The sequence below is a fragment of the Aythya ferina genome (genome assembly GCF_964211825.1).
Source record: "Aythya ferina genome assembly, chromosome: 8".
NCBI lineage: Eukaryota > Metazoa > Chordata > Aves > Anseriformes > Anatidae > Aythya > Aythya ferina.
This window is the reverse complement of record NC_140304.1, coordinates 10,641,009-10,655,004: the sequence shown is the minus strand read 5'-3', so window position 1 is coordinate 10,655,004 and position 13,996 is coordinate 10,641,009. Positions and strand designations below refer to the sequence as shown.

The 13,996-nt window shown below is 41.1% G+C and overlaps 1 protein-coding gene across 1 annotated transcript in view; it reads right to left on the bottom strand.

Annotated features, from left to right (window-relative positions):
* NOTCH2 (notch receptor 2) overlaps positions 1-13,996 on the bottom strand; it is a 259,660-nt gene that overhangs the window by 31,157 nt on the left and 214,507 nt on the right. The window contains exons 7-15 of the mRNA XM_084527072.1: positions 13,228-13,461; positions 12,231-12,386; positions 10,925-11,113; positions 9,691-9,804; positions 8,536-8,649; positions 5,034-5,267; positions 4,436-4,546; positions 2,587-2,779; positions 631-776 (exon numbers count right to left, since the gene is read on the bottom strand). Of these exons, the coding sequence (XP_084383198.1) occupies positions 631-776; positions 2,587-2,779; positions 4,436-4,546; positions 5,034-5,267; positions 8,536-8,649; positions 9,691-9,804; positions 10,925-11,113; positions 12,231-12,386; positions 13,228-13,461 (1,491 nt within the window). The remainder of the gene's footprint in view (positions 1-630; positions 777-2,586; positions 2,780-4,435; positions 4,547-5,033; positions 5,268-8,535; positions 8,650-9,690; positions 9,805-10,924; positions 11,114-12,230; positions 12,387-13,227; positions 13,462-13,996) is intronic.

Here is a 13,996-nt window from a genome sequence, read left to right as displayed (position 1 = left end):
TTAAACAGTGTTGCCTGTGCAACATGTCTTGTGGAATGGGACAAACTCATCCATCTCATGCATGCCTATAATAGCTGCTTTCATGCTACAATTACAGTATTACTATCTTTTTTTTCCCTCTCCCAAAGTATCTTTTCTGCACTTAGATATCTGAGAAGAAAAAAAAAGGTGTCAACATTCCAAGTAGCTCTATTTCCCCATTAAAGGGTTTCTACACTTCAGAAAATTATTGCGAACAGAGGAGCATTAGAATTCCAACAGATTAATGCCCCTTCAATTCCCAGTGCATGTATATAGCTCAGTTTAACTTTTAAGAAGTTAATTCACAAAGTAAATTTTAATTTACAAAGTAAATTAAGCTGACTGCAACCAGGACGTTTCTTAGTAAGTTCAAGCATGGCTTAAATATGCTCTTTCAAAGTATTTCACTACTGTATCATGTCTACCTGAAACAACTGCAATGCAACCTCATGTAACCACAGCATTTTCCCTTGATTCCTATTTCCATGAAATTTAATCAAAAGATTAAAACGGCATTTTAAGGGTACAATAAAGGGTACAATACAGGGTACAATTTTAAGGGTACAATAAAGCAGAAAGGCAAAAGAAAAAATATTTTCAATTTTTCACCTTTGAATCCTTTCCTACAGGTACATCTATATCCATTCAACAGATCCTCACAAGTTCCTCCATTCTGGCACGGGTTTGATTTACACTCGTTCCCTTCTGTTGAACAGTAATCTCCTATCCAACCTGGGTCACAGACGCACTTGTACCTTTAAAAGGCAAAAACAACAGCAATTTGAGAACATTTTGATATAACTCTTCTCTCCAAAATATTGAGAATCAACTCACACTTAACACCACACTCTCCCCTCCTGTTAAGTTTCCACACAGCACTCAGCCAGCAATATGTTTCTGCTTTGATAAGACATCACAATGCATTTAAACAAAGACAGAAAAATAAAAGACTAAAAAAAGTGGAGGGGAACAATAGGTTCTAAAGATGAATAGGCTTATTTAATACAAAGTAGTGGTTACAAATGGAAACAGCTGCCTGGGAACAGCAGCAATTTATTCCACCATGTTTCAAAATCTGAAGCAGAGCAGCACTCCACCCCTGTGACGTAGAACCAAGGTGTCAGTGAATCACCCTGGACTCCAGCCACCCAAAATACATGCTGGCCATCGTGCAGACAAGACTTATTTTATCTGACCCTGAGCATAAGGTGTACACAGGCATAAGCATGAGTGCAGGTGATGACAGACAAGATGAACCAAATCAACTTTTTTCCAAGCTTGCATGGAGGCTGAATTAGAAATAAAGGCAGCATTCTGTCAGCTCCAAGAAAATCCCAAATCCTGCCCTACAGAGCTACCAGAAATGGCAAATCAATTCCTCACCAAGTGAGGACAATGCTTCCCAGGACACAGCATGTGTCTGGGACACACTACTATCCCTCATACAGTTGGGAACTCTCACATCCTCCCTCCCCACACCTGCCAGTTCCACAGCCCCTGTGCTCCCAGGACCCATGTCTTTCATTTAGCACAGAGTCATCGTTAACAAATGAGGTCTTCATTCAAGGCTCCTGACCTCAGCATTTGGTCTTCCCGGACGGGATGATTCAGTAACAACTGCTGCTATCAAAATGGCTAGAAAAAGCTTTCCTTTCTTCTCTCAGGCGTGCAACAGTGTGACTAAAGCTGATGAAATCTCAGCCTCGGATACACTGTTCAGAGACATACACTGCTCAGCAATAAATCTCTTGGTCTTGAGAAAGCTGCTAGAGGAAATGGCCAAAGGCAACTGCTTACTATCAATCCCTCAAGTCAAACAGGGTGCCTTGCTTTTAAAAAAAAATAATAAAAAAAAAAATGCTTTTCCCTAAGAGATGTAATGACTGGTTTTACTGCTGCAAAATGTTAAATAGTTTTGCAGGAGAAACAGGAACAAGATGAAGGGCATGAACTACTAATTCTTATTTTCTTCTTGACTTTTCATACTGAGCTCCTTTCCTAAGCCTTAAAGAAGTACCTTTATATAAACCCCTCTAATTGGTTGTTACACCTAAATTTCCCCGGCAGCCTTCTTCCAAAGCTGCTCCCTATCTCCTAATTTCAGAAGTTATCTGGCTGTTCCTTCATGCTGAGCATTTGGGTAGCAAATGGCACTAGCCACAAAGACATTCTCTATAATCAACATTTTAGATTTTGATGGAGTAGGTAGCTACTGCTCTCCAAATGTTCAATTTGGGACCTTTTCTTTTTTTTTTTTTTTTTTTTTTTTAATTGAACTCACTTGAATAATCAACCCCTCCCTTTATGAAATGGCAGTCCACCCTGCGCTACATGCCCGTGCAGGGCAGAAAATCCTATGCTGAAACAGCACGGAGTGCAGCTGGTGACTCAAGGTCTACACCTTGCTGCGATTACGTCACAAGCAGCAAATAAACTGGCATCCTAATCTAACTGAGAAATTACAGAAAAGAAAAAAACAAACAAAAACCTCAAGTCAAGATGAAACTGGCAAAAAAAAAAAAGACATAGAAGGTAGACAAATTTAACATGATAGTAAGAACTTACCCACTAACGATGTGTGTGCAGTTACCGTGCACGCAGGGATTACTGAGACAGCCATCTGCCTGTGACTGACAGTGAGGGTGGTGGTAGCCTTCAGGACAGACACACCGAAAGCCATTGACTTCGTTTATGCATGTTCCACCATTATGGCAGGGGTTAGATGCACATTCATCAATATCCACATTACAGCGTGGGCCTAGAAACAAAACAAAACAAAAAAGTATTATTAAGCAGTATTTCTTATAAGAACATTTGCCTTACAAGTCTGTGAGAACATATGTTGAGGGAACTCAATAAAGCCAACACAGAGGGACAGGCCTTGCATACTTAAGCAGCTTTAACTGAAAAGAAATGCTTTGAAAGATGCAGCACTTTTCTCTGCTTGGAAAACAGCACTTATGCTCAGCAAGTATATACAAACCATTCAAGAATCTGAGTTGCATTAAAAATCACTGATTAATATTCATTAGAAGGCCCCAAATCACTCCGTTGTATCATGCTTGGAACAAACCTCTTGAGCTCCACTTATCAAAGCCCTGGTCTTCTGTGCTGAAATCGCCTACCCTCTGAACAACCAATACTGCCATGCTGTCTGCAGTAAATACAGTTCTTGTGGTTTATTGCGTAAAAGGAACTCTAAAGAATACCATATCCTGTTTTGCCTGCCTCTCTTTACTGTGTGTGCCAGGAGTACAAGATCCCTGAAGTAGTGACCCTGAAGTCTTGTGAGGCTGAAAAGCTAAACAAAATAAGTATTGAAGCATGTTTAACATGAGGAAAGGACAAAGTAAGGAGGCCCCATGCCTCCTTAGCTCTTTAAGTACTAGAACAGGTCGATTCACCATATTACTGAATTATTTTAGCAGCATAAGTAAGAAGGCGAGTAGGATAATAAATGTGGTATGCCAACAACATCGAAAACAAAGTCAAGAATGATCAGGATCGTGTTCCTGCTCTAGGGACTGAGGAGTATCACCATGACAGAGTCAATAGAAGAAAGGAGCTTCAGAAGATTAGAAAGATGCCAAGAGAAATGCACAAGACACATGAAACCTCTTAGCACTGTTTCTAATGCATTTCAGATTAATTTTAATTAGAATCACTCAGTAATAAACAGTAACAAACGTGATGAGAAAACTGTTATAAACAGTACCAACTGCCTTACGACAATTATTTTATGAGCATATTATCCTAACATGGCTCAAAACACATTAAGTCCATTATAAACAGTGTTGAGATGTGCTTTAGTCATCAGAACTAGTCCTGATGTAGATCTAAGTTCTGAACACAGATCTAAAGGCAAATAAAAGCTGCTTTTTTCAGTCTTGCTTTTACCATAGTACATAACTTAAAGAGGAAGCAGAAGAGATCACATTATGAAACAGAAATAGTGCAAAAAGCGGGTTATTCAATTGGAAACTTCAGAGTGGAGAGCAGCTCATTAAAACACTGAGTTCACATTTTGCTTTTGCAGAAAGAGAAATACTATTTGTGGTCAATGCCCAAGGTACTGTTTAATCAAACACCTGTCTATATTGTTCATCATCTCTTTGTCCCTATAAAGAACCTGTAAATAATATACTGAGGTCACATGGTCGTATTTGTTATAAAACCAAGAACCATGAATTGGATGTAATTAGCTAACAGGAGTGGCATTTCACAACACAGATTAGGCCATTTCTGTGCTTGGTGTAACTTGCTATAAGGTAAAACACTGAGATTCAAAGATTAAGGTTCACTGTGCTGTGATACTACCTGAACCCCTTGCAGCCAGCATGCAAAGAGCAGATTCCTTCGCTATCAGTCTACCTACCTTCAAAACAACTCAGAGCTATCAGGTAGATGACTTTACCTGTATATCCAGGTTTGCAAGCACAATTGTAGCGATTAATGCCATCGATACAGTCCCCGTGAATGCATGGGTTACTTGCACAGTCATCAAAGTTGTTTTCACAGTTCACTCCTGGAAGAAGAAAAATGTTACAAGAATAAGGAGTCCAAATCTTTCAAGATGGACAACAGAATTAGCCCTTGGAAATAGCCAATTAAGAATCCTACCTGCTAGAAAGTAATGCATGAAAGGATGCAGAAACACTGAGAGGCCAAGTAATGTCACTCAAGTCACTGAGTGATGACGACAACCCTGAACTTGCACTAAACGTTTAAACGTAAGAATAAGCCATTTTGAAAATCATACCTATTTTTTATCATACCAGGTATACCTGCGCACTTGAATTTTGGGGTAAAAATTCTTCCAGAACTACTTGCAGTATCAGTGAGGGTTAGACAATCCACACAAACACAGGAAAATGCAGTAACCAAAATTAATGTAAAGACACTAGCTTTACGCTCTTATCATAAGCTTATTCTATATGCAAATTTAGCACACAAGAAATAATTAAATCTTGAATTCTGCTAGAATCCAAGCCTCCCACTTGTGCTTTATGTACCTGAAGTGCCCAGCAAACAGTTGCACTGGTAGCCATTCACCAAATCAATGCAGCGCCCTTGATGGAGGCAAGGATTGCTGTGGCATTCATCTATCTGCTCACTGCAGATGGCCCCCATGTAGCCAGGATTGCATATGCACGTGTATGAATCAATCCCATCTTGACATTCACCATGGTGGCAAGGATCAGGATCACAGTTGTTGATGTTCTCCGCACACAAAGTGCCAGTAAAACCTAAGGAAAAATTATCAATTAGAGTAATTAAAGAGGTTAACTGGTACAATGCTGCAGTGAATATAATGCAAATAGAGGAAGTGTCATATATATATTCACATATATATATGAAACTGGCAGACAAAGCACCAAGGGTAACTGGGCACCTCAACTGCTGTCCATTTTCCAGCCCTGGAAGACAACTGTCTCTTCACTGCTCACAGCAGTGCAGAACACCTTGCATGGAGAATCCTGACATCTCAAGCATATCTTCCGTGTATTCAGTACAGCAGTAATGAGAGCAAACACGTACATCTCCACAAAATATTTACATGCATCAGTACAGACTATCTGAAGGCACTCTACTGTTGTTATTTCCTCTACACAATACCAGGGGATTTGACTTTTTTTTTTTTGCTATGTGAAATTACTGCAAAGAGGCTGCAGAAACCTTCCCAGGGGAACTCCCCTGGCTCAATGTCGCAGCTTCAGCAGCTCTGTTTAGTAAGTCTATTGGCCCTCTCGTTGGGAAACCTTTCAGTATTTCCAGTCAAACACCAACTGCAAATTTATGAAAGACTGCATGCAATCTCTTCAGTTTGGAACAATGAAACAAGCAGCAATTTGGCCTGTTTCATTCTGCTTCAGCTGGGAAACATCCTGAGCAACAGAAGACAGAATCTATTCACCAGATGGAAAAAAAAAGGGGGGGGGGACGTTCAGGAAGATAAGAACAGCAAACGACTCCCTCAAGAGCCCTGTTTTCCACAGTGGAGCAGAGCTATATGAAAGGGACAATTTAAAATCAATGGCTTTCACAGATGAGGTTTTGGAGCCCCAGCTCACGCTGCCTTCCAGCAACTGGAGATAAGAAAGGTAAAACTTCAAATTTCAGACATTAACTGGAGACGGATACAAACCAAGCTGCAGGCAATTTCAACAGCTGAAGAGTGATTCTCACCTGAGTATAACAACTGGATAACAGGCTCCCCATTTTTCATACAGGTTTGTGGCTAGTTCTCTGGTCAAACATACCAGGTGACGGCTAACATTTCCAAGTTCTGCGAACGTATGCATGGATGAATGGGTGTGGAAGTAGGTAGGGAGAGGGAAGGGAAGCTAGTTAGAGAGATGGATATAAAAAGATGTTAGGGAAGGAAGAAAACCAAACCGAAAAGAGAACGAACAGTGGCAAAAAAAAAAAAACAGAGGGAAGAGGGAAAGAAAGGATGAAAGACCTAAGACAACTCAAGAAAAGAAAAGCCATGATCTACCACCGGGAAGGAGAAGTGGAATAATGCCAGAAGGGAAAGAAAAGACAAAAAGCAAGCAGTAAATAGAGCTATCTGTACAGCATTTGGCCAAACATTTTGCAGTTTTCAATCAGTTCTGCAGCTGGTGAATACTACTCAGGGAACATACATCACTCATATTACGAGATTAATAGAGCAAGAACATATTCAAACGTTACTTTCCAGAAACTGACCTGCCCCAAAGACGAATTCCATATTGCAGTCTTAAAGAAAAATGTCATTATTAAATATGATATTTATATACATTTGTTCAAAAAAAAAAAAAAAAATTACCACCTTGCCTCCTCCTGTAGCTCAGCTAAACCACTTCAAGATCAGGTATAAATCTCAACCTCTTAACTGAACACACCTTAATGATGTATGATTTCCTTCTTTGCAGAGTTAGATTAGAAAAAAAACCCTGAACACAGAACATAAGAATTCCTCAAAAGGGAAAGAAAAAAAGCGTTCCATACACCATGTGCCTTTCTGGTAGTAGTAGTCTTCGCTTCTCAGCCGGTAAACACAGCATTTCTGTACTGAGCTGGTTCCCAGTAGTTTAATACCTGAATTCAGAACATGCCTTTCAAGGCACAGCTCTCAACACCATGCTCCTAGACACAACCCCAAACTCTGCAATAAGCTCTGCAATGGCTTAATGGCACAACTCTGCATTCTTAGGGAATGAAAGCAACCAGACCACATGCTACCTTGAAAAAGACTTTCTAAGATAGTTTCCAAGTTTGGAAAACATTTCAGCTGCTGCTTCTTTTTGCAAGTGACAACTTATTCTGTAATTCAGTAATGGAAAGGAAAAATTCTGACACTAGTTATTCCTCTCCTGATTAGAAGTACTTCTCTGCCCTACTTCCAACAAGTTGTTTCTTCAGGTACTTTGGATAAAGGAGAGAGGCTGTGTGTGATAAGAGTGTGGAGGAATTTTAAGGCTAATCTCAACTGTATTCTGTACAGTGCAGAATACGTTAGTGAAGTCAAATGAATGTGCCTTAACAATTTGATTACTGTAATGATTCAAAATGAGAAAATTTGCACATAAATCTAACTGACCTAGCAGTACATTTCCAGGATAGAGGCAGCTCCAGGGGCTTTCAGCCTCCTCCATAATGGAAGAACTAAAGCCAGCACCTTCCACATCTGGTCAGTCTCAATGTGTACCATGAGCAACCCCAGGCACCATTAACTGAAAGCAACCAAGAGTTGGTCCTTACTGAGAATTAAAGTGTTAACAGCTTTGAACTGCCTACACCCTCTTATTTGACTACATGTAAAAATTAAAGATAAAGATATACCTATATTACTCCTAGAGGTTCAAAGACAAGAAAATCCCACAATTAAGTCTGACACTTTAAAGTGTTCAATTGACCAAGCAGTAAAGGAATTTAGTGTGCTCAGAAAGCTTCAGTTCCATCCACAGATCTATTAAAGTTTAAGTACGATGCCTGAGAAATCATTTAAATAACATTCTTGCAGGTAGCTGCTGTGTGCTGGTGGTACTTCTGGTGGGCACAATTTTTACTGCATTGCAGTTTTCCACTTTTGATATGAAATAGCTTGAAGCAACAGAAATCAAAATACACAATGGTACTGCTCTGTTCATCTCTTGTTCTTCAGCTGTATACTATAAAATCTGACTTTGAACAAAGAAAGGAAAGCCAGATAAAAGGCTTCACAATGCTGTTTTTGCATTTGGAGATTCCATAGTACCATAGAAGAAGCTGTCACCTTCTATGGGAAGCAAGTGATGGGGCTGAAAGAGGGAGGCCAGAAATCCCATCAACTGTGAACTCATTATTATCACAAGTAAAACGGTTTCCATACTTAAATGCTGTTCTCTGCTGCAAAGGAGCAGAGAAGGCTTTATAACAAACGAGAAGTATTTCAGAGAAAGTAATAACACTGACACTTGTTTTACCACCCCCTTCATGTACTTAGGTTAATGCAACTTCCATTCCAGGGGCTCCAAACACAAGACTAACCTGTGGCACACTGGCACTCGTAGCCATTGGGATGGTCAATGCATTTGGCTCCATTGAGACAGGGCGTGCTGGAGCAGTCATCTATATCAATCTGACACACAGCACCACTGAATCCTGAAAGGCAGAGAGACGGTGAAAATCCAGAGGCAATTTGAAGCTTTTAATCTATAGTTGCACTGTGAGAAAATATTTATTAGCAAATCCTTGAAACCACATAAATATAAACCCAGTAAATCTAAACTCAGTTGCATCACTAAGCACACACACCACACCCTGGGTGGATTGGTTCCTCATCCAAACCACCAGCCTAAACATAGTTCCTATCCTCCAGGTCAAAGAAGCCTCAGCTTGAAAACTGAGATGGCCACGTCAAACAGAAACAAAGCAAATGGAACAGCAGTGCTGTCCACTGCTGACCAGCATGCCTGCCTTTAAAACTGAGAGGCCACCAAGAAACACCTTCCTCCAGTAATCAACACCATTAACTTAAAACAATAACACACACTTTACTACAGCCTTCAGACTGGAGTTACTACAGCAGCAGAGAAGGTGGTACAAAGCAGTGCTGTATCTTTACATGCATTTCTTGAAATAATCCAACTATCAATAGGTTTTGTCACATGATGCAGATCCTTGGGCACTTCAAGATGTAATAGGAAAAAAAAAATCAAGAACTCCAGGAATGTTTTTTGGAGGAAGGAACAAAGGAAGAGTGGGATATGGGCCAGAAAGTCATTATTGAGTAAAAAGGGTTGCAGAACAGGCTTTTGTCAAGTATACTCTGATCTCAAAACTTTGGGAGCCAACAGGAAGACAATGATGTTTATAGTTAATGCTGACCCCCTCAGCTCAGCAGTTATCCTTTTTTATTTTCCCTGAAGTGGAGACCCAGTCCACCCTCCCTCTTCATGCAGGCACCACAAGCTATACTGATGGAAAACCTGCTTCTGTTTGAAAACCTCAAAAAAAAAAAAAATCAAAATGCATGCAGAGGCTCTGATTTTTAAAACATGTTTAGAATTATGCAACTAACTCATACTCAACTAAGGCTACAGAAACTCCCACGAAACACACAGCACACACTCTCTCACTGGTTACCTATCAAGTTCTTGGTAAGGTGAAGCAAAAAAAAAGCTTCCAGAAATAAGTACTCACCAGGAGGACAGACACAGAGGAACCGGTTGACTTTATCGAGACATTCTCCATTATTCACACATGGATTACTTAGACACTCATCAATATCTTCTTCACAGTGAACACCTTTAAAACCTGTTTTTTAAGGAAAAGAAAGTGACTGAAGGCCTTAGAAAGCATCCCTGAGAGTAAAGCTGCCTCTTATATCAGTGGTGAAAGTCCAATCCTAGTTTCACTGCAGTACAGTTTGCAGTTTGGGCAGAACCTATGAGGTAAGAGGTACGTTTTCTTGTACATTTTCACCAGAAGTTGAAAACGGGTGCTGATTGTGTGCTTTTCTACAGGGGCTGAATGTGCTTACTTAATCAGTGGTAACAGGAGAAGGTTGTGCCGAATTCACAGCTAATGTTTTCTTCCACTAGATAAGATTATGTTTCACCGCTTTGGTAGATATCAATGTATGTGGGTATACAACAATATAAGGTAAAAAGTAAAGAAAATCTCAGCAGACAGCTAAAAAACCCTCACGTTTCTGACAAATAAAAGAAAAATGCTAAGAGGAGTGAAATATTTGGTTCTACCTTTCAGAACAGATTTGATATTAATCAAAATTCATTCTAGTTTTCATGGTATTAACTAATCACCTGCAGGGGTCACAATTCTTTCATAATACTATATACAACTGTCCAACTGGCAACGTACACCCTCTTTTTTTTACCACTTTCTTTCAGAAAGCAAAATAGCAGACTACATAGGTCATTGGTATGCTGGACATGTTAATATTGGACAAGCACAACTTCGACTGACTAACTTTTTTAGTTAGCTTCTTAGGTCAAAGAGAACTTGCATCGTTTGAGGTATTTTAAGCAGAAAAAACACCTGAACACTTTTATCCAGAATGTATATATATCAGAAAACACAGTGGCTCCAAAAGTCTGCACCTGATTTGCTTATGCAAACAGAAGTTTCTACACGTGTGTTGCACGGGGTATAGTAGCTGGTGGACTGACTTCCTTCACTGATACAGAGATCAGTTTCTCTCTGTCCTCTAATTGCTTTCTACCGCCCCACACAAATGCCAATTCCGCCTGGCTGGTGCCACCACAGAAAGTTCTCTGTGCTTCATTTAGCCTCACCCCATTGCAATTTGGTGTTCCACCCCAGCAGAGCTGGCAACCTTTCCTGTACTGCACCTGCTGAGTTTTTTTTTTCCACCTGTGCTGGAAGTCCCAGCCTTGTCAGAAGCTCCCCTCACCTGGCATACATAGACACGTGAATCCTCCGATTTTATCCAGACAGGTGGCATCGTTTTGGCACGGATTTGAATGGCATTCGTTGATGTCCATTTCACAGCGAGGTCCTGTGTAGCCCTTCAAACACTCACAGTGGAAAGAGCCTTCTGTGTTTACGCACTTCCCAGCATGTTCACACGGATTGCTATTTGCTGCAAGAAAGATAAGTGTGTCTGGCAAAATGTTTCCTCTGACCAGGAAAGCCACAGAATCCCTTATTAGTCACGGTCTTTTCCAGTGGTCATTCCTACTGACAAGCAATAGAGAGGGAAGGACTGTTGATCCCACTGGGAAAGGATACTGTGGCTGAAGAAAACCATGTAGCACTTACTTGCCTGTCAGAGGCAAAAAGAAATATTACCACCATCACCAGTGGACCACAGGAGCAACTCAGGTCCATATTACTAACAGCAGTTATTAAGAACAGAGCACTGAGTGGCAAGGATTAGAGTTACTGATGCTCTGAAGGCTTTATCTCTAGGTCATCTCGTACTTCACTCCTGAGGCTGTCGAGATGCTGCCACAGCCACAAAACAACCAAACTAGTCCTTCTTGTGTTTTCAAAAGGGCAGGTCTGAAAAAAAAAGTCCAGAAGTCCAAGGCAGGCTAAGGAGTGAAATTCGAAGTGCTTTCTAACAGTTCCGTGCTGGTTAGGTCCTAGCTTCACGTGGCACACTCTAGTAGCAGGAACTAGCACACAGAAAACTATCAGCAAGTCTGTGAAAGCCCAACTGATCCCCCGAGCAACACTGTAGGATGACATCAGAGAATTACAGCTTTAAGAGCCCACACAATCACCAGTCTCAGAAGGAACTCAAAAGATCCAGCCCTATTCCAGCTGTCAAAGAGGCTTTGTATCTCTCTACCAAGAGGAAGCTGCAATAGCCCCCATGCAAACCAAGGTACTTCTGTTTTATTCCACAGTTTTTTTTAAGTGTCAGCTTAATTATCACATCTGTTTGTGCACACTCCTCACACAGCACTGCACAATAAAAAAGTGGTCAAGTCCCTCATCTCACTGCTTTCCATATTCCAGAGGCTAGGAGTTCAAACATGGACAGCCACTCTGACTGAGCTCTTTGCCTCAAGTCTCACACAGTATTTAAAACTCCTCTAGAGACACTGAAACGGAAGGGGGAGAGCAGGGAAGGAGGCTCACTTATGCTGAGAAGCTATGACAAAAAGGGTATCATTGTGCCTCCATTAGTTTATGAAGCAAACAATACAACCCACTGTGAGCGTACTCACAGAATGCAAAAAGGAACTTACCCATTGCACATTCATCCACATCCTCAGTGCAGTCTGCTCCCTTATGGCCTTGAGGACAGGTGCAGATGTAGTGTCCATTCACAGGATTGGTATCACACAGAGCACCCTTCTGGCATGGATTGCTAACACATGCATCATCCAAGTGACACAGAAGACCTAGAGAGGCAGACAAGAGTCCATTCAAAAAAAGTGAGACACAGCAACCAGAACACATTATGTAATCAAATTATCTATTTGACATACCAGGATGAAGACTCCCACAGCCAGAAACTTAAACAGTTTCGTATTGGCTTCAACCCATAGACTACCACAGGGATTTGTCCACACACTTATAAAAAATTACATTTAAATACAGACTCCATGACTTCAGAGATCTCTTCAGCACCCTGGAGTGCTGCAATTACTTATTACCACCAAAATCTCCTCCTGGGAGCAGTTAACTAGCTCTTCTCTCTTAGGAATGATGATTTTTCTGACAGCTAAAAGCACAGGACATAGGTGCACGCGAAGCTGAAAACCCTTACTTAAATCAAATATACCGATCACCCGTATTTCCAGTAGTAGTTATGGGACATTTAAACCTACCCTAGAACAGAATATTTCCCATTATGTCAGTAAGCTCATTCTCACTCACAAACATCTAAGTTTGCCTCCTAGACTACTAGAGTACAGTTACCACGAATGACACAGAGCAAGTCACATTGATACGTGAATTCTCAGACAAATACAGCCCCTGCTATGGGCTGAAAAGCATCTGCTTTCCTTGCAACATAAGTTGTACTATTTTGTTTCTTCCAGCTTAGTACAAATACTTCTTTGTCCCTAGCTACGGAGGTTTAAGAGGTCTTTGCTCATGGACAGTACGTGCTTCCTTTTGTCCTTCTGGTTGGTCACAAAGTGTGTAAAATAACAAAAGGTTTTAAGCAAGTGCATGAACTTCAGAGTTAAGATGCATCTTTCATGAAGTGCAAGACCTACCCAAGCTTTCCATCCTCACCTGCTTTTCCTTCAGGACAAATGCATGAAAAAGAAGCCACTCGATCAATGCAAGTAGATCCGTTAGCACAGGAGGCCGTGAAGCAGTCATCAATGTTCTTGCTGCAGTCGTCCCCGCTCCAGCCATTGACACAGACACAGGCATAGCCTCCGTTGTGGTTGGTGCAGGTGCCTCCATTCTGGCATGCGTTGGGCTGGAGCTGACACTCATCAACATCTTCAGTGCAAAACTGGCCTGATACAGAGAAAGGAAGAAGAAGTTTAATAAAAGCTCAGGCACTCTGATACAAGAAGATTCTAGCACAGACAGCATAACCAGGCAAAACACTACTCCAAATTGACTGCCACTTCTGATTTCAGACCTTGGCCGGCTTGAGACTTGGGTCTGTGTGAACCTCATGATGTTCAACAAAGCCAACTGCAAGGTCCTGCACCTGTGGCCAACAGGGTGAGGGAAGGGATTCCCAATCACTGGAATTATTCAGGGCCAGGCTGGATGGGGCTTTGAGCAGCCTGAGCTGGTGGGACGTGTCCCTGCCCATGGCAGAGGGCTTGGAATTGGTGGGCTTTAAGGGCCGTTCCAACCTAACCCATTCTGATTCTATGATTTTTGAGGACATTCAGAAAGGCACAAGCCTAAGAACTTCCAACAGCACCACTGTCAAATTACACAAGTCAATTGTCATCCTTACATGGCTACAAAGAGGGAGCTGAACTTAAAAAGCTAATAAAAAAGCCCAAAACCACCACTGTGACAAAATGACTATTCT